Here is a 26,981-nt window from a genome sequence, read left to right on the forward strand (position 1 = left end):
GCCCATGCTCTTTCCGCTGCGCCACGCTGCTTCTCTATCTTGACCTTGCAAAATATGGAGAGACAAAGTTAGAGTGCAATCATCCCCATTTTCCAGATGAGGAAACTGAGGTCCAGAGAAGCTAATTGTTTTGCAAAGATCACCCAGGAGGCAGATGGTGCAGTAGGGACTTGACCCTAAGTCCTGTGACTCCAAGACTCCCTTCACACTAATAGTGATGATGGTGTTCGTTAAGTGCTTAGTATGTGCCAAACACTGTTCTAGGTGCTGTTGTAGATACAAGGTAATCAGGTTGTCCCATGTGGGGCTCACAGTCTTAATTCCCATCTTACAGATGAGGTAACTGGGGCACAAAGAAGTTAAGTGACTTGCCCAAAGTCACCCAGCTGACAAGTGGCAGAGCCAAGATTGGAACCCATGACCTCTGACTCCCAAGCCCAAAGTACTGCTTCTCTAGGCCACTTCACTAGACCATGCTTCCTTCCGATCACTAGGCAGATGATGGAATTAGGAAGTGAAGTTTTTTTCAAGTTAATGACTCAGTGGTGTTTAAATTTTTTTCATAAGAGTGCTTAAATGACTAAAACAAAAATTGCACTGAAGTGGCCAGATGCTTCTTGGACCAGTAATGGCAAAAGAAATCTTCTCAAGATGATCATTTTCCTTAATGTGTGTACATATTCAAATGTGAAAAACAGAAATATAATTTTCTAAAATCAGAATGAAAGCCTCATCCTTTTCTACACCGACCTCTGCACTTGATTTGTTCATCAGTGAAGAGTTTTGGAAATCAACTTATAATAATAATAATAATAATAATAATAATGTTGGTATTTGTTAAGCGCTTACTATATGCAAAGCACTGTTCTAAGCGCTGGGGTAGATACAGGGTAATCAGGTTGTCCCATGTGAGGCTCACAGTTAATCCCCTTTTTATAGATGAGGTAACTGAGGCACAGAGAAGTTAAGTGACTTGCCACAGTCACACAGCTGACAAGTGGCGGAGCCTGGAGTCGAACCCATGAACTTATGACATAGGCAGACTCTTACTGATACCATCAATTTGAAAGAACACTTCAGTGTGCAATAAAGTGGATTCTGAAAGAATAAAAATAATTTTGAAAAAGTAATTTATTCTTTAAATTTTAGGGGCAAAAGGAAATAGAGACCAAAGGAAATGGAGGCCCATGGCTTTGTTTGGAGAAGCCTCATGGAATAAAATAATTATTTTACAAGGTTGTTTTATAGGAACACAGCATTTCTTTACCTGGACCCAGATAAACTGCACAGTAATATTGAGTCTTAATTATGAAGTCACAGTTGAATACTGCCTGGAGAATTTAAAGGAAAATATTAATTCTGGGAGCAAGCTGAAGTTTTCATTTTAGGAAGGGGCAGTCCTAACTAGGATTTTCACCAGAAAAGACGTGGCTAGCTAATTCCTACCGGCATTGCCCCAAACTGAATATTCACAGTTCAAAAAAGACATTTTTTGTTTCCTTTCTGCCTCCCCCAAGACCTAAAGAACATTCCTCAGCTGGGGGTGGGGGTCAGGGAGGGTCCAGTCAAGTAGGGGGAATGAGAAATTAGGTCCTAGAAGGACACCACCATGTCACAAGGATTGTGGTGTCAGGAAGCCTCCAGCTAGTTTAGAAAATTGTCACCTTCCCCTTGTCTTCCACTGTGCCGACCAAACCTCAGAAAGCCCTTCATTGCAGTCTGGCTAATCCCTTTTGTAGGTTGGTTGCTTTTTTTGAAGCGTTCTTTTTCCTGGGTGTGTCTCACCGAGGTATCATGGGTGAGGCTGGGACCTGTTACAACCAGCCGCATTCTGTTAGGCAACCAACTTGGCTTTGCTCTGACTGTTTCTGTATTCCCGTGTCAGTTTGGGAAAAAAAGGCGGAAGAGAAGGCAGGCGGACGATTAAATTGCCTTGAAGAAATGTGATTTAAACCCCAAATAATAATCACCTGCTCTGCCAAGACGGTCAGTTTTATCTTTTAGGCTAAACCTGTTTGATAAGTATCACACTTCCCGGAGAGGAGAGAGCCATTAGCTTGTGTACCAAGGCTCCTATCTCTGGATTTTAGTTCCCTTCCATTTGCAGTACCAGAAAGAGAAACTGAGTCCCAAAGCATCAGTGGAAAGGATGGTGATTTATGTCCCTTAGGAACAAGAAAAATGTGAAATCAACCCACTGGCCAAACCAACAACAATCTGTCTCAGGTCCCAGTCTACCTAATTTAAGGTCATATCTCTACCTGTCATTCATTCATTGAATCATACTGATTGAGTGCTTACTATGTATAGAGCACTGTACTGAGTGCTTGGGAGAGTAGGATATAACAATAAACAGACACATTCCCTGCCCACAACGAGCTTACGATCTAGAGGGGGAGGCAGGTATTAACAGAAATAAATTACAGATATGGACACAAGCGCCGTGGGGCTAGTGGGGGGGATGAATAAAGGGAGCAAGTCAGGTGACTCAGAAGAGAGGGGAGAAGAGGGAAGGGGGGCTTAGTTAGGGAAGGCCTCTCGAAGAAGTCGTGCCTGTTAGCTCAACTGATTCCTGACACTTTGTAACGTGCCTTTCTTAAAATAATATTTGAAAGACTCTTTGGCCAGGACTATACTGCCGAGTAGCTTGATAATTGAAGTCAACTTATATTTTGTTTGCTCTCAAATATCCAGGTAATTTACGATATTAAGGTGACCTTAGATTGGTTTAGATTTTTAAGATTTCTTAATAATAAGGATGGTATTTGTTAAGCGCTTACTAAACGCCAAGCACTGTTCTTAAACTGTGAGTCCCTTGAGGGCAAGGACCATGTCTAATTTCCAATGATGTATGCTTTCCCACCCCTCTCAGGGTCACACCTGGAGAGTTTCCAGTACTCTACCAGTCACGACTATAGGTGGGAAAATGAAGCAGAGGCCTATCCATTCCATTCCTGGCTTGGGCAGTGGCTAGTGAGTGGAAGGCAATCTCCTACAAGTCAAAACTCACCTGTGCTGGGCAGCAGCGGCATGGGAGAGAGTCAAAGGCAGAGATTCGTTTCTTGTTGTTACTGCGCGGATGGAAGCAATGGTAAACTAGTTCCGGATTTTTACGGAGAAAACTCTATGGATACGCTACCAAAACAATTGCAGACGGAGAGTGGGTCATTCTGGGAGAGAGAGATCTGTCTACGGAATCACTATGGGTTGTGTACGACTCGACAACATAAGATAACAACAACGCTTTCACAATGCTCAATATAGTACTCTGCACATAGGAGCACTTAATAAATACAATGACGACGATAACAATTATTACTTCTTCTATTACTACTGCATACTGCTACTGCTTAGACAATATGGTTTAGTTTGCTGGACCACTTCTGAATTTTGCCCTGTTCTTGCAGTGAGGAGGGGAGATATGATATCAACTGAAGATAAGGGGAAGAGAAACAACTTGGCCTAGTGGAGAGATAATGGGCCTGGGATTCAGAAGGACCTGGAAAAATAAATAAAAATAAATAAATGATAGTATTTATTAAGCACTTACTATGTTCTAAGCACTGTTCTAAACACTGGCATAGATGCAAGGTAATCAGGTTGCCCCGGGGGGGCTCACAGTCTTAATCCTCATTTTACGGATGAGTAACTGAGGCACAGAGAAGTTGAGTGACTTGCCCAAAGTCACACAGCAGACAAGTGGCAGAGCTGGGATTAGAACCCATGACCTCTGACTCCCAAACTCGGGCTCTTTCCACTAAGCCATGCCTAGAAGTCAGGGTGTCTGGGTTCTAATTCCGGCCCCGCCTCTTGTCTGCTATGTGATCTTGGGCAAATCACTTAATGTCTTTGTGCCTCAGTTCCTCATCTGTAAAATGGGGATTAAATCCTACTCCTTCCTACTTAATCTCTGAACCCCAAGTGGGACAGGGAGTGTTTGATATGAATGTGGTGTAGTTACTGTAGTTTGTTACGATCCTTGGCACATAGTAAGTCCTTAACAAACCCCATCATTATTTTTATCATCCATTATAAATCAAAGATATAATCCCTGCTCTAAAGGAGTTGACAGTCTAATGAGAAGATAAGCAGGGGCTGATTGCCAACATGCAATAGGTAAAAGAATGGGGCAGAAAATACCATAGAGCCTGAATGCAGATGTTAGAACAAAACTGAGTGATCACATAACCAAAGAAATAATTAAAATAAACAGATATTCAGAAGTGCAGAGGAAGCTGATGCAACTATTAGGCCACACAAAGGCTGCTTGGGAGGGGTTATATTAGATGTGCTGGAAGAGAAGCAAATGGCCTAATGGAAAGAGCCCCGACCAAGCAGTCAATAGTTCTAATCACGGCTCCTCCACATGTCTGATGTGAGACTTTGGGCAAGCCACAACTTCTCTGTGTCTCTGTTATCGCATCTATAAAATGGGGATTAAGACTAGAGCCTTATGTGGGACAGGGACTGTATTCAACCTGATTTGCTTGTATCTATCCCAGCGCTTAGTACTGGCAGCATATAATAAGTGAAGCAGTACAGCTCAGTGGAAAGAGCATGGGCTTGGGAGTCAGAGGTCTTGGGTTCTAATTCCCGCTCAGTCACTTGTCAGCTGTGTGACTTTAGGCAAGTTACTTCACTTCTCTGGGCCTCAGTTACCTCATTTGTAAAATGGGGATTAATAAAGTGAGCCCCAGATAGGACAACCTGATCTACCCCAGTGATCAGAGCAGTGCTTGGCCCATAGTAAGCACTTAATAAATATCATTATTATTATTATTAATATGCATTTTAAAACACCAATTTAAAAAACCAAAAAAAGGGACGGAAAAAGGGAGTGTGGGGCTTCAGCTGAACTCATGTACTTTCACCTCAGGTTTCTCTGTGGGGAGGATGGGTTTGAGATAACACACCTGAAGCTGATGCAGGGGTTTTTGCTGGAGATGGAATGGGGGTGTGGGGGAAAAAGGGTGGACTTTTGTGACATCAATAGTGAAAATACACAGTGTTTTCTTTGGAGAAGAAATATGCTTTTAACACCCCTACTCATGGAGGTTTCTCGTGTGGAGCTGAAAGCTACATTTCAGTCACTGTGACAGCCACCAAAGGTGAGTGAACAAAACAATCCTCACTGGCTTTGAAGCCAGAAAGGAATCATATTTCTCCCACAGATGAAACAAAAGATCATTCTTACTGAAATATGCCTGAGGCATATTAAACTTTTGAGAAGTTGTTTAAATTAGTCCTACCCTTATGTAATTTCACACAAATTCAGATAAATATAGTGCAAGAGTCCCTCCTTTAGCAGTCGTTACACATACATTTTTTAAATCATAATTTTAAATAGATCAAAGTATAATATTTTTCAACTTTCTTAAGGGGTCAACTCATCCTGAACAGGAACTGTTCTTCTACACATATTATAGATCATATCAAGTTCCTTTCCCTAATTTTTTTCTAAATTTTATGCACCTTTGAATCAAGCAATCAATCAGTGGTATTTATTGAGCACTTACTATGTGCAGAGCGCATAGTACAACAGAATTAGCGGACACATTCTCTGCCTATAATGATCTTACGGTCTAGCGTCTCAGTCTATGGTCTGATTTTATTGGACTTATTCACTCTTTTTCCTTATTCTTAGATTAATAATGTCTTCCTTATCATTTGATTATGAGCATTAACTGTGAGGTGCCCTACACAGAGTACACAATCAATAAATACAATTGATTGACTGACTGATCCTAAGTCTCTGGCTATTCTCTCTCTAGGCAGGGCTAGTCTGAAATACTGGGAATCTGGAATGAGAGGTAAAGTGTGAAATCAATTGATCAGTGGTATTTATTGAGCATTTGCATTTATAGGACTGTTGAGCTCTTGGGAGGGTACAGTAGAATTAGTCTTGCCTTTAAGGACCTTACGGTTAGTCTAGAGGGGGAGACAAATATTAAAATAAATTACAGGAAGGGGAAGAAATGCGGATAAGGATATGTATGTAAACACTGTGGGGGTTGGGGTGGAGTAAGTATCAAAGTGCTTAGGGGTAAAAAGATGATGCAGAAAGGAGGGAGAATAGGGTAGGGAGAGCAGAGTTTAATCAGGGAAGGCTTCTTGGAGGAGCTATGATTTTAGTAAGGCTTTGAAGATGGGGACAGTGGTCATCTGTCAGATGAAGTGCAGGAGGAGCATCCACTCAAGATGGAGGGCTTAAGTGCAGAGAAGGGGAACAGAACAAGATATATACTCTCATTAGAAACACCATTTCTGGACAGATTACTGTCAGGACCACTTACCTAAAACCCCACTGTAGATTGTAAGCTCCTTGTGGGCAGGGATCACATTTAGTAACTCTACTGTAATGTACCCTTCCAACTGCTTATTACAGTGCTCTGCACACAGTAAACAATAAATGACTGAATTATTCTCTCTCTAACAAGTGTCCCCAAAGCATTCTTACTGCTTGGTTGCCTTTCTTGATATCTTTATGGTTAGGCGTAGCCCTATTTCAATATGTTTATTGTTATATTGCACTCTCCCAAACACTTAGTACAGTGCCCTGCACACAGTAAGCACTCAATAAATATGATTGAATGAGCATTCCATCAATTCTCCTCCAATAACATTTCATAGCTCTCCCAGGCCCATATGTGCCGAACAACCTCTTGTACCTCTGAGAGTTTAGTCCTGAACAAGTTTATGTGGCTACAAATACAACACACTCACCACCCACTGCACGGAAAGGTGTTTTGTTTTATTTTTTTTCCTTCCCACCACCCGCTTTTAAGTTTCAAAAGATCTCCCCTCATCCCACTATTGTGAGATTTGGTGAATAGCCCATGTTTGCCCTCTCCTCATCCTTGATAAAGTATGTAAATTCTTTCATTCAGTCATATTTATTGAGTGCATATTGTGTGCAAAGCTCTGCACTGAGCGATTGGGAGAGTACAATATAACAATAAACACATTCTCTGCCTCAGCCATTTTCTTTCCAGAATGGAGTCAAAATTTTTCAGTCTTTTATCCAACGAAATGAACTCCATCTCTACGAATACTTCAGTTCCCTTCCTCTTTATTCCTACACCAGTTCTCTTATGTCCTCTATAAAAGCGGACTAGTAGAGCACTTAATATGGAAGCTGTGGACTACGTTGATTGAATATACTGGTAAAACAATAGCATTTTTAATGGTATTTGTCAAGTGCTTACTACTGAGCCTGAAACAGTACTAAGCGCTGGGGTAGGAATAAGCCCATCAGGTTGGACACAGTCCCTCTCTCGCTTAGGGCTCTCAGTCTTGATCCCCATTTTACGGCTGAGGTAACTGAGGCACGGAGAAGTGAAGTGACTTGCCCAAGGCTATAAAGCAGACAAGGGGCGGAGCTGGGATTAGAACCTAGGTCCTTCTGACACCTAGGCCTAAACTCTATCCATTAGGCCACTCTTTTGGTTCGTTTTGGTTATCTTTCCTGATGATACCACCAGGGAGCAGTGTGAAGCTGCTGCCTTGCACATGCTCAGACCTATTTTGTGTGTCACCAAAACTCAGCTGTTGAACATTCAGCTAGGATTACATGAGCCAGTGAGGCTTGAGTCAGAAGGACGAAGGGCAGAGGGAAGGGCAGCTTCCCTCGGCGCCCCTCCTTTGGCCTCCACGATCGTCCTTCCCAACAGTGGTGCCACTGAGGTGGTATTAATAGTATTTATTAAGCGTTTTCTGTGTGCAGTGCACTATGCTAAGCGCTTGGAGAGAATACACAGTTGGAATTAAGCATGGTTCCTGTCCCTTGTGAGGTTTATAATCTAAAAGAACTGAAAAACCCTTGGGGAATCCATGCCTAGAGTTGGAGGGTGGTGTGGGGTGTGTGCGTGTGTGCGTGTGTGTGTGTGTGTGCTCATATTCTAGTGAGGGGGAAGCTTTGTCTTGGAATGTTCCATTGTTTCCTAAACCCCATACCCACACCTTAATCTAACCCTGATTTCAACATAAGATTGGTAAATAGTTCTTCTGTGGGATTAATTTCCTTAGTTTCCTTCAGGAAACCTTCCAAACAAAGCTCCAGGAATTTTCATTAGGGAGGAGGAATGGTCAGTTATCTGGCAATAAACAAGAAGCCTGTGATTAGTAAGTGAGTGAGAAAGATAACTAGAAGAAGAGTCATCTGTTACTGATGAGCCTTTCCCCTTACCTCACATTCAGATGAAGCTTTACATCATAAAACCACCATCATAAACAATTAATGAATGAAACTCCTTTGGTGTCCATGTTTGCCGAGGGCCTGCAAATCAGTCAATAAGTCGGTCATATTTATTGGGCATTTACTCTGTGCAGAACACTGTACTAAGCACTTGGAAGAGTATAATATAACAATATTATAGACATATACCCTGCCCACATCAAACTTACAGTTTAGAGGGGGAGACAGACATTAATGTGAATAAATAAATGACAAATATATACATAGTCAATCAATTGTATTTACTGAGCACTTACTGTGTGCAGGGCACGGTACAGCAAAGTAAGGAATCAACAATTTGCAGTCATATTTTATATCACTGAGAGAAAACACATCCATCACAAATGCAATTGCATTGGGTTTCATTTGAAAACAGCCTTATTTTCTTGTTTTGCTACAGGGTCTAATGGAAAGAGCAGAGGCCTGAGAATTAGATCACCTGGATTTTAAGCCCCAGCTTTGCCACTGCTTTAATCTATGATCTTGCACAAACCAAAACTTCTCTAAGCCTCAATCTCCTCATATGAGATGCAAGAAGATAATGAAATCATTGATGGCAAAGTGCTTTATTTATTTATACTAATGTCTGTCTCTCCCTCTAGACTGTAAGCTCCTTGTGGCTAGGGAACATGTCCTTTTATTGTTATATTGTAATCTTCCAAAAGCTCAGTACAGTTCTTTGCACACAGTAAGCACTCAATAAATACAATTGAATGGCCTCTTACTGTGTGCAGAGCACAATACTAAGCACTTGGGAGAGTACAGTGCAATAGAGTTTGTAGATGCTTTAGTAGACATGATCTCTGGCCACAGCGAGTTTACAGTCTAGAGGGCTGTTCACATCTTGAATGCTGTATTTATTACTTCTTATTTGTAATACAGTTCAGTGTTTGGTGCCCCAACTAGATTGAGAGATCTTGCCTACTGTAGTCTACCAAGTGCTTTAGAAGTGCTTGTACCACCTGATGATTTGAAATTTGGAATTTTATCCTTACACAGTATCCCAGTTTTTGGATTATGGTTCCCCACTCTGCACTATATCCATAGTCTTTAATTGACAGTAGTGCTCAATACATAACAACGATTGCTTGATTAGTTAAGTGATGGATCCGGAAGAGAGTATACAGTAGACAAAAGGACAATTTCATACTCCTAACTAGCCCTATAATTTCCCCCAGTCTTCAGATGTGAAACTAATTCCATGTCTGACTCAATAATCTTGAATAGCCCCAAATGACTAAAGACGTGATTAGGAGCTAGTCTCCATGAGGTTTCTGCTGTGTGTCATGTGACGAAGAAGACTGACTCACTGTGTGACATAAGGAAAATTACTTGGCTTCTCTGGGCCTCCATTTTCTCTTCTATAAAACTAGAATTCTATTAATCTACCTTCTCAGTGGTGGGAGGAAGATACCATGGGAATGAAAGAAAGGCATTGCAAGAAACAAAGGATGGCAGGAATGTGTAATACTAATGCTAGGGGACTGGAAGAGCCAGTTAGGAATGCCCAGTAGCAGAACGGTTTCTATGTCTAGCACGTGTTCTATCATGTGGTTGCTGCTGTAATATCCCCCTCTATGCAACAACAAAATCTTTTATCCCCAGGACTGGTGACCCATAGGATATGGAAAATACTAGGCATTAAAAGGATGACTATTCATTCAAGTAAAACTACGCACCTTAGACTTGGGGATGCTTTGGAAAGAAACCTTTATTCTCTATCAGTAGAGAGTGGAACTTGAACATTTTGCCTGAAATACACAGTTTTTTCACATTTGCCATTTATTAGGCTTCTAAATAAGGAATATGTTTAGTAGTAGTAGTAGAATATGTTTAGGAATGAGTGGCACCTGCATGCCTTACAGTGCAGACTGATGAGTTTTGCTCAAAAAAAGATCTAAACATCTGCTAGGCTTTCAAACTCAAATATGAGGGTGCAGCATCACTTCAAAATTAATATGCCCAAAATGTCTAATTTGCTTTCTGCAAATCACCAGTCTTTAATTGGCTTAATCCAGGTGACAGATTTTCCAGAGTAAATCTCACTTGAACTAATATATTTTCCAAATAAAAGCTATGTCTTCCTCTCAGTGAATTTCTACTTTAAAACACACTATGCAAGCATTTTCTGAATACTTTAATTAAACTTCCATTAAAGACTAGGGATAGATTGCAGAGTGGGGCACAGTAATCCAAAAATTGGGATATTGTGTAAGAATAAAATTCCAAATTTCAAATCATCAGATGGCACAAGCACTTCTGAAGAATGATGACAAAGACAGCCATCCGTATGACGCAAGGATGAGTATTCGGAAGTGGAGACACCGAAGAAGATCAAGAAACACTACAGGGTTGTCTAGGCAGGGAATGTGTCTTGTTATATGGTTGTATTTTACTCTCCCCAGTGCTTAGTACAGTGCCCTACACACAGTAAGTGCTCAGTAAATATGATTGATTGATTGCATCCTCTATGCACCAATACTGATGGTCAGCTATTTTTTCCCATCTAAATCAAACTCGTCTGGGCATCGAGATTGGCATATCGATGGCACACTGTCTGTTGTGGTAAGGTGAGCTATCATTTCTGAAGATTATTTTCCTATTGAACATTCTGGTTCTTGCCTGAATCAGCCAAGGGCAAACCTAATGTTAGCAGAGATGGTGATTTACTGATGTCCGTGGAGCCACACACTTCCTAGATACCATTGATGCAATCTCTCAGCCTATCCTTGGACCTCTGGGTCAGCCCATCTGCCTGACTGGTCAATCGATCGATCAATCAATCAATCACATAATAATAATGTTGGTATTTGTTAAGTGCTTACTATGTGCAGAGCACTGTTCTAAGTGCTGGGGGAGATACAGGGTAATCAGGTTGTCCCACGTGAGGCTCACAGTCTTAATCCCCATTTTACAGATGAGGTCACTGAGGCAAAGAGAAGTGAAGTGACTTGCCCACAGTCACACAGCTGACAAGTGGCAGAGCTGGAATTCAAACCCATGACCTCTGACTCTCAAGCCCGAGCTCTTTCCACTGATCCATGCTGCTTCTATTTCTATATTCCTCTGTGTCCTTACATCACCACTGCCCTGCCCTTCTAGACTGTGAGCCCGTTGTTGGATAGGGATTGTCTCTATTTTTTGCCGAATTGTACTTTCCAAATGCTTAGTACAGTGCTCTGCACACAGTAAGTGCTCAATAAATACAACCGACTGAATGAATGAATGAGTGGGAAGTGGAGGATGGGAAGATGGAGCAGTTGAGAGTTACCAGTGTCCCAGACTGAAGCTATCTGATGGAATTCTAGTTATACCCAAACCTCCCAGAAGACAAGTTTTCATGTGATTTCAGCCTTCTCTGGTGAAGTTCTCTTTCCCCCACTCCCTCTCCCTTTTGTGTCATCTATACAGTTGGATCTGTACGCTCTGGACACTTGATATTAACCCCATCCGCAGCTCCATAACACTTCTGAATATATCCATAATTATTTCATTTATTTGAATGTCTTTCTCCCCATCTAGACTGTAAGCTTGTGTGAGCAGGGAACATATCTACCAACTTTATTGTCCTATACTCTCCTAAGTGCTTACTACAGTGCTCTGCACACGGTGAGCACTCAATAACTGTCAATGATAAACGGATTCTTTCGTTTACACATTTTGGATAGAACGCAATACCAGAATTATGGGTAGGGGATGTCTGTTGTTGTATTGTACTCTCCCAAGTGCTTAGTACAGTGGTTTGCACACAGTAAGCGCTCAATAAATACAACTGACTGAACATCTTCCCACAGTGTGTTTTCACCTAGATAGAGAGCAATGCAGTGTGGGAATATAAAGAGTTGTGCAAGTTTCCCTTAAAGAGTCCAGGCCTTGGAATCAGAGAATCTGTGTTCTCATGCTGAATTCCACCACTGCCTGCTGTGTGACTTTGGGAAATTCATCTAACTTCTCTGTGCCTCAGTTGTCTCATCTATAAAATGGGAAAAAAATACGATTCTTCCTCTCCCTCAGACTGTGAGCCTCATGTGGGACCGGGACTGTGTTCAATCGACTTATATTGCATCAATCCCAGCTTGGCATATAATAAGTGCTTAATGCATACTATTATTATTATCATTATTAATGTTGTTAATGGGGAGTTCTGCAAGAATGCAACCTCTGGCTGAATATAGTTTTGAGAATTGTAAAGAATGTTCAGATTACAACCTCAACCTAAAGACACGCTCTTTCATGGTAAATACAGAAAATACCACAGTAATAGCAAATCCTCCTAAACTTCTGCTGATTGAAGAGTGTGATGTCATTAACATCATTAATACCTCAGCAAAAACCATGAATCTTTTAGATTTTCCCTATGCAGATGGAGTCCACATCTGAGTGTCTCCATTTACTGGTTCAAGTTCTGAGAACATCTAACTCCCCAGCAACCATGTCTAATATCATAATCTCCCTGAAAAGTCTTCTGAGATTAGGAAATAAGATAAATAAGAAATAAAGGTAACAAAATTGCTTTTGAGTACAATATAACAATAACCTGACACATTCCCTAACCACATTGAGCTTACAAGTTTGTTGATAATGGCAATGGTGATTATTGTTATTACTAGAAATGACACTGTAATCTCCCTCACAAGTCCATTGTACTTTAGTTTCTGAACACTGCGTTGGAAAATATAAAACATAATCCCTTTGCAGACTACACAAGCTCTGGACTGGTGGGGTCCCCGTGGTACGTGGGCAAGGAATGTGTCTTTCTACTGTTGTATTGTATTCATTCATTCATTCAATAGTATTTATTGAGCGCTTACTATGTGCAGAGCACTGTACTAAGCACTTGGAATGTACAAATGGGTAACAGATAGAGACAGTCCCTGCCCTTTGACGGACTTACAGTCTAATCGGGAGACTGGACAGACAAGAACAATAGCAATAAACAGAATCAAGGGGATGAACATCTCATTAAAACAATAGTAAATAAATAGAATCAAGGCGATTGTACTCTCCCAAGTACTTAGTATGGTGCTTTGCACACAGTAAGTGCTCAATAAATACCATTGAATGAAGGAACAAATAAGTGTAGCAAAGATAAGACTGAAGTTCCATGTGGCTCAACTTGTAATAAAAATCCTTTCACAACCAACAGTGCTCTATACATGATTATGGCCCTAAATTACACTTACTTTGCTGCGTTTCTTATGAGAAGACTGAAGAATAGAGGAGGACTCGGCTCAATTTCATCATCCTGACTCAAGGGAAACTGCTACCTGAAGCCAAGTGGGAGGTTTCCCTGACTAAGGAGCACCTGGGTTTCAATGGTATCTCACAGATCAGTTGCATATCTTTTCAATAGGTAAAGCTAATTACTGAAAGTAGCATTTCCCAAGTTCTTCACATCTTACGGCTATATTCTTTTGAAGGATAACTAAGAGTGCCCATTTTGCCAAATTTTCATCAAAATATTTTAAGTTCAGAGTTTTGAATGAAGACTGACTGAAATACCTGCTTTAGAGAGAAACAAAGCTTTCATTTTCTCTTTTTTTAAAGAAAAAGACTAAGAATCGTTACTGAAGATATTCTGTTTCTTAGAAATAAAAACATTGTGATTGAGGTGTAAACACCGTTTAAATGAATGATTTCCTTTAAACATAACTACAGAACTTTAAAGTAGCCACTTCAAGAAGTTCTTTGTGAAATCATTTTCCACTGGAATGTAACTTTGATGCATTCAGCATTCAGCAGCTTAGTTGATTTTAATGGCCTGTCCTGTGAGAACTTAAAAAAAATTACTTCAGTGGAAGACAAATGGGAAAACAGGGAAAAAAATAGTCTTGAATTAAATTTTGAGGAGATTATGTTGCTCCTATAATTTCTTTAGAATCTCATTATTTCAAGTAAAAGCAAAAAATGGTAAATTTTAGTTTTCAAAATGTGGTTCCTCACTAACATTTCCCATTAGATCATTCTGCTAAATTGAAACTTTGCACAAGATTCTTGGAAAGATCTAAACCAGTGTGCAAGCTTCATACTCAAAAGATTACAGATTGTTCTGTAATCAATCAATCCTTTAAAAGTATTTAATAAGCACTTACTGTGTGCATAGTACTATAGTAAGCACTTGGTAAAGTACAATATAACAACATATTACAATTATAAAAAATATATTATATTATAATCATTATAATATTCACTATCATTACTAACAGTGCAATATTATAACAAGCACTTAACAAATACCAATATTATTAAAGTGTTTAATAAAAGTTTCTCCTTTTACCACCTAAGCCATCTCTCTCTTGCTCCAGTCAACCAATCTATATTTGAGTGCTTACCACTATTACTACTACTACTACTAATAATAATAATAATTGTGGTATTTGTGCCAGACATTGTACTAAGTGCTGGTGTGGATACAAGCAAATTGGGTTGGACACAGTCCCTGTCTCACGTGGGGCAGTATGGCTAGAGAGGAATGGGCAGATTCTAGAGATGCTGTGAAGGGAGAATTGACAGGATTTAGTGAGACTGAATAAGGTGGTTGAATGTGAGAAACAAGCCTGGACAATTTGTTCCTCTAAGAGTTTCTCTACATCTGCTTCAACTGCAGTGACAATCCTAGTGGCTTAATTGCACACCTAACTCTTTAAAAAGCTGATCATTTCAGGACAGAAGGAAGCGGACTGCATCTTCTTAATTCACTGCCATGTTTTGGAGATGAAACTGGACACCAGAGATAGATTGCCTCTCCCCACCCTTTCCTGGAATGAGGAAAAACATGAAACATCATTTAGAGACACTGAAGGAGGCTGAGATCAAGCAGGAGGCTCTTCGGTCCCATTGTCAGGGAGATGTGACTAAAGTCTGAGCATGTTTACCCAACTCTGGGACTGCAAGTAACTGGCCTGGCTACCTTTCTGGTCTATGTTGTGCGGTTACTGTGGAGTTCATGATGTCATTGTTAGTCGGGTGAGGTGTGCCTGGGAGAGGAGTTCAAACTTTGCAAACAAGAACACTGCACTTTCCTTGAAAATGGGAGAAGCAAAATGAACCAAATGGAATGACCTCAGGAATCACTTCATGGTAGAAACCACTGCTGTCAAGAAAAGGTTCTCTGCTCTCAGAACTAAAGGGTTATCTATTCTGTGACTTTTCCACAAGCTTAAAGGGAGAAAAATAATGGGAAACTGGAGGGGTTGTGTAGCAGTTTTATATTTGATTGAAATGTGGGAATTTTAAAGAAATGTTTGTGGCTAGAACCAATGGAATGAGCCTTTAAGGGTGTGTTAAATGTTTCCAGATGTTGGGAAAGCCCCAGATTCACAGGTTGTGGGTAGGGAACACGTCAGTTAATTTTTGTAGTGTATTCTCTTAAGCACTTAGTTCAGTGTTTTGCACACAGTAAGAACTCAATATATATGACTGAATGAACAAACTGTCCCAAGAATAGGGTCAGAGAAAATCAGCATATCTCAGGTGTGACCAGATTGGTTTCAGGCAGCACTTGATCACCTACAAAACAATAAATGTCATTGCCAAAGATTTAATTCCTCCTGATTGTATTAAATTCTTACTCATTTAGAGCCTGTCGATGCAAAACCATTTATCATTAGAATCCTAATTTTTTTTTTTAAAGTGCAGTTCCAAAATGGGGTGTTGGTGGCCAGAGCAGCCACAGTAAAATATTCTTTGGGAGAAACTGGCCCAGCACCAATCTGAAAACTTCATCGCCTTAGTCGGGTGAGATCTGGGAGCCCACAGTCTCAGAGCAGATCCAAGAGGGGAAGCAAACTGCCCTGCTGCTAGGAACCGTTAGGACGAGGGTTGTTCTCAGGGTAGGGCAACATCTGGTTTCCAGGACTTCCCGCACTGCTAAACCAAAGAGGGGCTGTTCAGATTCCAATCCTCGCTCCCAAAGGAAAACCAGAACTCAGTCCGGCCTGTGCTTTCAAGTCCACAACCTGGACCAGGTGGGCCTGGGTGCTATAAGGGGTAGGGTCGCCTTCAGTCAACTCCCAGGATGGGGAAAGAGAAGAGGTTGATCAAGAACACCTCTGCCTCCACCTCCTCCAGTTGACAGAGGAAAGAGAAAGACAGAGAAAGAGAAAAAGGGAGAGGGAGAAGGGCCTGAGCAAGAGCATCCCTGCCTCCACCTCCAGCAGATGGCAGAGGAAAGAAACAGAGGGAGAGAAAGAGAAAAAGAGAGAGGGAGAGAGAAGGGTCTGATCAAGTGCACCTCTGCTTCCACCTCCTACAGTTGGAAGAAGAGAGAGAGAGAGAAAGAGAGAGGGAGAAGGGCCTGATCAAGAGCACCCCTGCTTTTGCCTCCAGCAGTTGGCAGAGGAAAGAAAGAAAGATATAAAGAGAGAGAGAGAAGGGTGTGATTAAGAGCACCCCTGCCTCCACTTCCAACAGTTGGCAGAGGAAAGAAAGTGGAGAGGGAAAAAGAGAGAGAGGGAGAGAGAAGGAGGGTCTGATCAAAAGCACTCCTGCCTCCACCTCCTACAGTTGGCAGAGGAAAGAAAGTGAGAAAGAGAAAAAGAGAGAGGGAGAGAGAAGGGTCTGAACAAGAGCACCCCTGCCTCTACCTCCTACAGTTGGCAGAGGAAAGAAAGTGAGAAAGAGAAAAAGGGAGAGGGAGAGAGAAGGGTCTGATCAAGAGCACCCCTGCCTCCACCTCCTTCAGTTGGCAGAGGAAAGAAAGAGAGAGAGAGAAAAGAGAGGGGGGGAAAAGAGAAGGGGGAGGGAGAGAGAGAAGAGAGGGAGGAGAAACAGGGAGAGAGAGAGAGAAAAGAGAGAGGGGAGAGAGAAAAAAGAGAGGGACTGGGGGGGAAGAGAGAGAGAAAAGAGGGAGCGGGAGAGAGAGAAGAGAGAGAAAAGAGAGGGGGGAGAGAGAAAAAAGAGAGGGACTGGGGGGGAAGAGAGAGAGAAAAGAGGGAAGGGGAGAGAAAAGAGAGAGATAGAGGAGGGAGGAGGGCAGCGGGAGGGAGGAGAGGGCTAGTGAGGGCCCGGAAGAGGGTGAGCCACTGCCCCGAGGGAGGGGCGTCTTTGCCCTCCCGGGCCCGTGAGTCGGCGGGGGCGGGGCCCGGTGTCCTGGGTTCGGGTTTCGGGGTCGGGGTTTTGGGGTGGGGGTCTCGGGGCGTCCCGGGGCCGCGGCCGCCTTGCTCCGCTGCCCAGGAGGGGAGTGGGCAGGCTCCGCCCCCCGGCCCAGGGAAAAGCCCCTCCGGCCGCCGCAGCCCGCAGAGCAGAGGGCGCCCGGGAGGGTCGGAGAAGAAAAAGCCAGGCTCCGGCTGCTCCTCCTCTTCCTCCTCCCTCCTCCCTCCTCCCTCCTCCTGCTCCTGCTCCTCCTCCTCCTCCTCCTCCTCGCTGCACCGCTCCCTGCATTCTCACCTGGGCAGGAGCGGCGGCAGGACCGGCAGCGGCAGCGGGACCCTGCACCCGGGCGGGACAGCGGCCAACGTGTCCAGCCGGCCCGGTGGGGTCACCCCCTGCTCCTCCTCGCCCCCCGAGCCTCCCCGGCTGCTCCGGACCCGATGGCCACCTCCTCCTCCTCCTCCTCCTCCTCCTCCTCCTCCTCCTCGGCCGGCCGGGGCCGCCTCCTGCGAGGAGCCCTCCGTCCACTCCCGCCGCCCCTGCTGCCGATCCTCCTCTGCCTCGGGGTGAGTCCCCCATCCCCACCCCGGGAGGGGGCCCGGGACGCCGGCTCTGTCCCGTAGCCGAATCCTACTGTCCCAACGCCTAGCACAGCGCTCTGCACACACTAAGCGCTCAGTCAATGCGACCGAATGAGTGCGGTCAGCAGCCGCCCCAAGGACCGGCCAGGGAAAGGTGGTTTTCCCGGGGGAGCTGGGCTGGACAGCAGGAGAAGCGAGGGGGGTCAGCCCGCTTGGGCCGGACCACGCTAATGAAGAGTCTCAGGGGATTTCTGAAGCGCTTACTATGCGCCAGGCACCGTACTGAGCGCTGGGTGGATACCAGCAAAGCGGGGTGGACACAGTCCCTGTCCCACGTGGGGCTCACGGTCTCCATCCCCATTTTAGAGGGGAGGTCACTCAGAGAAGTGAAGTGACTTGCCCAAGGTCACACAGCAGGCGAGTGGAGGAGCGGGATTAGAACCCGTGACTTTCTGACCCCCAGGCCCGGGCTCTAGCCACTGAGCCATCGGGACAGGACAGCCGGCCGCCCCGCACCCCTTTGGTGGGGGTCACCTGGTGGACGTATGGAGCTCCCCACCGGGTGAATTTGGGCCAAATGAACCCCTGAACCCCTTCACTGCAAAGGATCTGGGACCGGGGGGGGGGGAGGTGGGGGTGGGGGGAGGCGGGGGGGAAATCTTCCTTTGTTTTTTTTTGTTTGTTTGTTTGTTTTTCCACCTAAAAAAGTCAGAAAACTGGCTCTCCTGTCCACTCCATTTTGCCCCTTGCCAGCTGAGCTTCGGTGTTGGGCCCGGAGCAAGAAATTTTATGGATCCCGGACCAGTTCCACCAGCCTCTAGGAAGCCATCCACTCCCCAATCCCTCACCCCGTTCCGGGGATAGGGTGCTTGGGCAGAGGTCGTTTCCCTTGGGAATTACCAACCTGGAATTTACAGCTTCCAAGTGGGAATTCCATCCATCGATCAGGGGTCCTCGCTGCCTTCGACTTCGAGATTAGCCGGGACGGTGCTCCTAGTTCCCCTTGCGGCTGGCGAGAAACGAGGGTGCATATTTAGTAACTCGTATTTACTGAGCGCTTCCTAGGTGAACAGCAATGATTGGGAGAGTACAGTAGAGCGAATTTGGGAGATAACGTTCCTCGCCCACAGTGAGTTTATCGATGCTGCTCATCTATTCCCTGGATTAATGTTTTAAATGCTTCTTCTTTATCCCTCCGGGATACCAGTACATCCTTGCTGATAACAGCGATACGATTCTTTTTTTAATTCAAGGAGACAGGGCTTAATAGGATACGGAGGTGAATTTGGCAGAGATTAGAACAGAAGAGCCTCCTCTTTTTTTTAAAAAAGCCCCATCCTTAGTCAATCAAATGGTATTTATTGAATGGTCACTCTGTGTAGAGCACTGTACTCAGCACTTGGGAGAGTCGAGTACAGAGTTGGCAGACACGTCTCCCGCCCACAAGAAGTTTGCGATGTCTGGCAAATGACTGGTTATGGAACTGAGAGTTGTCATGAGATTGCATTGTTATATTCCTGATTACGTACATGAAATACATAGGCATGAAATAAATTTGTATCTGTTGCAGATTTAAGAGACTCTTACTGTATCGAAACTTTCGAGAACTGCATATATATGGCATTATTTTCAGTCTAAACTCGATTTTTTTTTTTTTTTTTTGGAAAAATCAGTACTAGTGTGAAAAGTCTCTCAATAAGGCACAGTCTTGAAATTTTACTGTTGGGAGTGTTCGGGTAAAGTTTAGTACTAATTGTGAGGGAGGAGGCTCTGGGACTCGATGGATTCAAAGAATTATTGTTCTTCAAAGAAATAAGAGCAACTTGTTTAGCCAAAATGAATAGCAATCAGGATTACTTCAAACTTGTAGAGTGCCTTTCCCTTAAGAACTCAAAGCACTTCACAGGCTTAATTAATCCTCACAGTTACACCGGTAGGGTAGGTTGGGATAGTTGTTATTTCCTCTTTTAGAAATGAAGAAGTGAAGTGCCAAGTGGTTTTGTGACGGGATCTTTATTTGTGGAGCAAGATTTTCTGATTATGGAATCTATGAACAAACTTAGACCCACCCTAAAACATTCTCTAAACCTTCATATGTTTGAATGAATACGACTGAATGAATATGTCTTTAGGTTATACTCTGCTCTGGATTCTATCATGGCTTGTAGCTAAAGAACCCGTCACTTAATTGATACAATTAAAATATGCTAGAACTAGAATCGCCGAGGACTGTTTATGGTTTAACAAGTTCAGCCTTAGGTGAAGAACTGACGGAAATAAATTTCTCTTTTCTGGCTCTCGACTTTTACGTCATTAATGACTTCATATGAAATATTGGGGATGGTACAAAAATGATGAAATGAGAAAACTTGCACTGACTTGTCATTTTTGAGTTGTGCACCAGCATTCTCAATGGCTTCTTTTGGATGCAGAGGACTTTTTCATGTTGTTAGATATGTTTTACTCTTGATGCTGTTGAATGCTCATGTGCACAGTAGTTGCTTATACCTAAATGCTTGTTAAACATTGATCCAAATTGTTCCCTATCTCCCCAGAAAATCTTTCCCAGGAGGTAATCTAGTTGTTTAGAGAGATTCATTAATATTTTTAACTCACCCAAAGCAATCTTTTGCATCATATCACCCAGAGTAATCTGGGTTTAGGCAACAGATAGGATCAAGCTCATTGGAAACGAAGCTAACTGTGAATAGACTTTAGAGGTGCAGTTGTGAATAAATATATTAAAACACTTTTGTTGCCAGTTCTTCAGAACGGGAATTTTACCGTATTGATTTCAAAGTCCATTTACTGAACAGTTGATATGTCTTTAAATATTCAGGATTATTTCTTCCCAATATAGTGTCTCTTGTGCTTTACAAATTAATTTGTCAAAAGTATATTTTTCCCCCAATGATCAAAAACAATCATTTTGTTCTTTTATTCTAGTTTCTGAGTTTTGCCTGTGAGGCATGCAAAACAGTGACCCTCAATGTTCCTTCTAAACTAGAAGCTGAGCAATTTGTTGGCAGAGGTGAGAAATTTCAGAAGACTATATGACTTGTAATTTGTTTCAAAGTTGCCCTCAAAAGGGGAGAGTAACTATTATCTGTTTACTATGGGTGCCAATTAAGGATGGGTGGAAGAGAAGATAATCTTTAAGATGGGTTGATAGGGGGAAGTTCTGTATCAAAATCAAGCTAATCTTATGGTGGTTTACGTTTCTGCTCTCCTTACTATTGTGTCTAGGCTAGTATCATATTCATTTATGCTACTTTATAATATAAGAAGTTAATTCTTCCAGAAAAAACAGTGAACTCACAGCATCACTGATAGTTGATAGCCAATTTGACAGAGAAATGTGGGAATAAGGGGGTGTAGAAATGTGGGTAATTAATTTTTGGAACCTCCTGGCATCACTGGTTGGCAAATCTGCTCACAGTATGCAAATGATTACCAATGACTCCCTGAAAGTTCCCCAAGTAGATAATTACTATCATTGATGACAAATGTCTAGTTGAAAAGTCAATCAACTCGTGATATTTATATAGTGCTTACTGTGTGCAGAGTGCTGCAGTAAGCACTTGGTAGTGTACAATACCACGGATACAATCCCTGCCCACAAGGAGTTTACAGTCTAAAGGAGAATATAGACATGAAAAGAAATTGTTGATAGGGGAAATGTAGAGTTTAAGAATATATAGTTGATTGAGAAAGGGCTTAATTTTTAAGAAGATTAATATCCTTCTAATGCTGTCTTTCATATAGAACTACTGTGGAAAAACAGTGTTAAAAATTCTGGAATGTAATAACAGATTTATTGATGCTCTATTCCTACCATTAACTGAAGCTACATTTAGAGGTTTCTGCTCCTAGAGGTTTTTGGATATTTGGAAATATTCCACTTAGAGGGGTTTCAAGCATATATGCACCTCAGACAACTTAAATGAGAAAAAATTATCAACTAAAATATTGTATTTGATTATTTGGCTTGGTGACAGCTTTTTGTGAAGCACGTGACCAAACTTTATATAACCAAACTTTGTTCTGCAGATGTAGTCTGAAAAGAGTTCCATTATGGGCAAGTCACTCAACTTCTCAGTTTCCTCATCTGCATAATGAGGATTCAATGCCTGTCCTCCCTCCTTCTTAGATTTAAAGCCCCAAAGTGGTGGGAGGGGGGGCAAAGGCAGTGTTTGATCTGATTATCATATATCTGCCCCAGTGCATAGTACAGCATCTAATAAGTATCATTATATTTATTACAAAACATTATTGTGCTGTGTATGCAGCCCTGAAGGGAATTCTGCTATGCTCTTTGAAAACAGACTCTTAATACTGAAGCAGAACCTAAATAGGATGAATGTGTATTCTAGCATTATGCCCTCCAAAGCTGGATAGTATGTCACTGAAGGAATAGGGAAAATAATTATTGTGGTACTGCCATAACTCTAAGCTTGTTTTTTTGACTTTTGATTTAGAAAGAGTTTGGAAATTTAATATTCACTTTTGTTTCCCTTCAGTTTATTCTTTAGACTCTTTCATGTTTGCCATGTACTTTTTAGTTACATTTAACAAACAAACATGGCCGATATCATTGCTGGATTAGCCAGTGGTTGAACAGCTCGTGTTTCTGTGACAATGGCCACAGGAGGCTACTATGCAAATGACGGTTGCTGTCTTTAATATCCACCTTCATGGCTATGCCATCTAATATCCCCAACTTTTCTCCTTTAATAGCTTGTAATGGACCACTATGTCCAAACTCTGCTTGAATTTACTGAATTTTTTGGCCTGGAGAATGCCTAAGTAAAGCCAAACATCCTGGGCAAAGGATTTAAAAATGTTAGAAATTCAGTGTGGAAATTGGCACCATTTTGCTGTGATCCTTAGTTTTTATCTCATTCTCTGGCAGAGTCCATATGTCCTTCCTTAGGTAATGGCAAATAGAGCGGAAACCTTTGTGACACTTGTGAGACAACTTATTTTAGAATGAAAATGTGTCTCAATAAACATAGTAAAAGGACTGATTGGTCACTGCAAGCAGGGGATTTGGGTAGGAGCTCTACCAGTGGTAAGCACCCAGTTGTTACTTAATAAATTTTAATAGTCAGAAATAAAGGAGGCAAAGGATTCAGGGCATACTGAAGGAAAAAGATTGGTGGGGCAAGGGAGGGAGGGAGGAAAATTGCACTGAAGCTACTCTGTCACTAGAAATAGCTATTTTATAGCTTTATTAGCTCAGATCTCCAAGGCCAAAATGATTTTCCAACCTAACCTGGCCCCTCCTAATGTCACAGCCAGATTTGGACACAGAAGTCAAGGGTACTGGATCCTTTTTTTTTTTTTGTAGAACCAAAGAAGTTTAAATTAATAGAATTCTTAGACTAATTTTCCCTTGAAAAATGCATCTTTCGAAAAATGAAAGAGAAACATCAGTGGTGAAATTCAATTCAGATTAAAGGGAACCGACTGTTTGTAAGATCAGTCCAAACTGCAGGATGGACTTATCCATCCCTGCTCTATCGTGTTCCAGCAAGTCACAGCGATTCCTGTGAAAACATGTTCAACTTCTCTTTTTTAATTTCCATCCGGGAATTCTTATGACATTTCTCCCATACAGTCAATCTGGAAGAGTGCCTCAAGACTGCCAACCTCATCCACTCGGTTGATCCTGACTTTAGAGTTCTAGAAGACGGCTCAGTGTACACAACAAATGCCATCGTGTTGTCATCTGAGGAAAAGACCTTTACCATAGAACTCACAGACACTCAGAAACAAGACCAAAAGAAGATAGTTGTTCTTTTGGCACCTCAAATACAGGTAAGGAGCTCAATATCCTAAACTCTTTTTAAAAGTCATTTTACATGGTTCTCTCACTGGGAATAAAAAAAAAAAATCTGCTGAGCCGTCTAACCATTTGTTGTAAAATCATACACTACACTGAAGTCCCTCTTAGATGGTAATCTTATTTACCATTCTGTAGGAAAGGGGTGAACTGAACCTCTTGAGGTCCTTGCCTTCTCTAGGATTCCTTTTTCTCCATACATCTCCTAGAGAGAGTGTGTGGAAACAAGGGGTCTTCCAATTCTGCTCTTTGGAGAATCCTTCCTCTCCTCTTGCCAATCATCCCTTGGGGTGCAGGGGAAGAGGAGAAGGTGAAGACCTCCTTAGGGAAGCAGTGGCTATTTTCCTGCTTCCTCTTGCTGGTGGAAGCCTCCAGAGGGGCTCATCAGTAGCTCCACAACAAACGATTGTCACTGCTCTGAGACTTGATGATGATGATGATGGTATTTGCTAAGCGCTTACTATGTGTCAAGCAACGTTCTAAACACTGGGTAGATTCAAGGTAATCAAGTTGGACACAGTCCCTGTTCTAATGAGGCTCACAGTCTTAACCCCCATTTTACAGATGAGGGAACTGAGGCACAGAGCAGTTAAGTGACTTATCCAAGATCACATAGCAGACAAGTGGCAGAGGTGGGATTAGAATCCAGTTCCTTCTGACTTCCAAGCCTGCCACTTCTGGGCAATACCATTGGTGCCTCTTCACCCCAACCCCCTTCATAAATTTTGGAGTGGCTTCGGGGTCCAGTCCTGAGCAGCCTACCCTTTCCACCTTGGAGAAACTCTGGGAAGGCTAAAATGATGCTCACCCAACGACACACCACCCAGAATTAAAGTTCTCCATTTTGAGACAGTTTCAGGGGACGAATCTTCATTTCTGGTCTGTGGTAACTGGGCAAGATTTTGGTACCACTGATTTAATGGCCTCCAAAAATTTTCTTAGCAGTGGCTCATTGTCAATTGGAGGACTTCAACTGAGAAGGGGTAAGGGGTAAACCCCCCTTTCCTCTTCTCCCATTCCCTTCTGCATTGCCCTGACTTGCTCCCTTTATTCATAGTATAGTAGATAGACCACGGGCCTGAGAGTCAGTAGGAAATGGGCTCTAATTCCGGCTCCGCTGCTTGTCTGCCGAGTGACCTTGGGCAAGTCACTTCACTTCTCTGGGTCTCAGTTACCTCATCTGTAAAATGGGGATGAGATTGTGAGCCCCATGTGAAACAGGGACTATTTCCAAACTGATACACTTGTATCTGCCCCAGTGCTTAGTAGAGAGCCTGGTACCCAGTAAGTGCTTAACAAATACCATAATAATAATAATTATCATTATTACACCCCTCTCAGCCCTACAGTACTAATGTGCGAATCTGTAATTTACTTATTTATACTGATGTCCGTCTCCCCCTCTAGACTAAGCTCGTGGTGGGCAGGGAATGTGCCTGTAATAATGTTGCAGTTGTACTCTACTAAGCACTTAGTATAATGCTTTGCACACAGTAAGCACTCAACACGATTGACTGACATTAAGTATGATTGACTTGATTGGCTGACATGACAACGGAGACCCACTGGGGTGGATCTTTAAATAGGACAATTGGCTGCTCGTACTGAAGCATCCCCACTCAATTTGCAGATGGCCTCAAGCTAGGGGAGTGGGAGGACTGAGAGGGTGAAATTTGAAGGCAAAAGTGACTTTTGTCAATTAAAGAAGTGGATCAAAATAAGCTGGAGTGAGAGAGTACGTAGTTCAGGGTGGAACACTTAAGAGGCCCAAATTCAAGCTAATTAATGGATTAGTGACAAAGATTAGTAGTAATAATAATGATTATGGCATTTGTTAAGTGCTTACTATATGTCAACCTCCATTCTAAGCACTTGGGTAGATACGAGTTAATCAGGTCGGACACAGTCTTGCCTCACATGGGGCTCACAGTAAGAAGGAGGGATATCAGGTAATGAATTTCCACTTTACAGGTCAGAAAACTGAGGCCCAGAGAGGTTAAGTGACTGGCGAAAGGTCACACAGCAGGCAGCTGGCAGAGCTGGGATTAGAACCCTGGTCCTTCAACTTCTAGGCCCAGGCTCTTTCTACACAGCCAGTGGAAAGAGATCTAAGAATTCTACTCGTAGATATAATCTGAAGAGAAGCCAGCAATAGAGTGGTGTTAGACCAGGTAAGATAAGTATGAGCAGGGGTTGTGAGGTTTTCCTTCCGTTGGACTCAGTCTTGATAACATCTTTACCAGAGTTGTGTCTCCAGTTCTGAGGACTGGAGGGAACTTCTATTGAGCTCTGAGGAAAACTGTAAAAATAAATAAAGGTTTGGAAAATACCACCAATGAGGAAAGAGTCAAGAGCTAGGTTTGTTTAGTTTGTAGGGGAAAAAGAACTAGATAAACAAAACAAAAATCCCAAGGAGGGTTGTAAAAGCCTTACTGAAGGCACATCTCCTCCAAGAGGCCTTCCCTGACTAAGCCTTCCTTTCCTCTTCTTCCACTCCCTCCTGCATTGCCCTGACTTGCTGTTTTTATTCATCCCCTCTCCCAGCCCCAAAGCACTTATTTTCATATCTGTAAATTATTCATTGATTTGTATTTATTGTCATCTCCCCCTCTAGGCTGTAGGCTCACTGTGGGCAGGGAATGTGTCTATTTGTACTCTCCTAAGTGCTTAGTACAGCACTCTGCACACAGTAAGCGCTCAAAAAATTCGATTGACTGACCAACTGAATATCTTAAAGTGCTGTTGTGCAGAGGGTAATACTAAGCTGTTTTCTGTGTTGGCACAAGAGGAAATCAATTAGAGCTGCAGCAGGAGGGATGTAAATTGGGTGTAAGAATTTCCTGATGGAAAAAGTGGTTTGATTTGGGGATCGGTGACCAAGGAAGTCATTCCATCTCCAATTATGAAGAACCTTATGGTTTAGCTGTGGTCCAGTATGAAGATGGGGGGATCGACAAAGTGATCTTTTAGGGTCTCTGCCAACCCCACCAATATAAGACTTGCTCTCACCCTTCCCTTCAAGGGTAATGGTCAGAAAAGGCCTGCTGGGAGTGAAAATTAGGTAGGTAAGTCCTCGGGGCCCTGCTTTTGGTCTGGATGATCTAACTGATTAAAGCTCCAACACTGTCATGTTATCCAGTGGCTTGCCATTCTCACACTTGATTCTCAGTGCAGGGTTCAGACTCATTCATGGTCCTGATTTTGAGGTTCAGATGGCCACTGACTTTGCTTA

At 42.6% G+C, this 26,981-nt stretch overlaps 1 protein-coding gene and 1 non-coding gene across 3 annotated transcripts in view; both read left to right on the forward strand.

Moving 5' to 3' along the window:
* Positions 1–2,862: 2,862 nt before the first annotated feature.
* On the forward strand, positions 2,863–3,000 carry LOC114813556. Its single transcript, XR_003761273.1, has one exon. It is a non-coding gene; the product is annotated as a small nucleolar RNA SNORA7 (small nucleolar RNA).
* Positions 3,001–17,444: 14,444 nt separating this feature from the next.
* LOC100084968 (desmocollin-2) overlaps positions 17,445–26,981 on the forward strand; it is a 31,555-nt gene continuing 22,018 nt past the window's right edge. For both annotated transcript variants that reach the window (XM_029069735.2, XM_029069736.2), the window contains exons 1-3: positions 17,445–17,889; positions 20,851–20,935; positions 23,525–23,724. In XM_029069735.2, the coding sequence (XP_028925568.1) occupies positions 17,764–17,889; positions 20,851–20,935; positions 23,525–23,724 (411 nt within the window). In that variant the 5' untranslated portion in view covers positions 17,445–17,763. The remainder of the gene's footprint in view (positions 17,890–20,850; positions 20,936–23,524; positions 23,725–26,981) is intronic.

The sequence above is a fragment of the Ornithorhynchus anatinus genome, chromosome 7 (genome assembly GCF_004115215.2).
Source record: "Ornithorhynchus anatinus isolate Pmale09 chromosome 7, mOrnAna1.pri.v4, whole genome shotgun sequence".
NCBI classification, from domain to species: Eukaryota; Metazoa; Chordata; class Mammalia; order Monotremata; family Ornithorhynchidae; genus Ornithorhynchus; species Ornithorhynchus anatinus.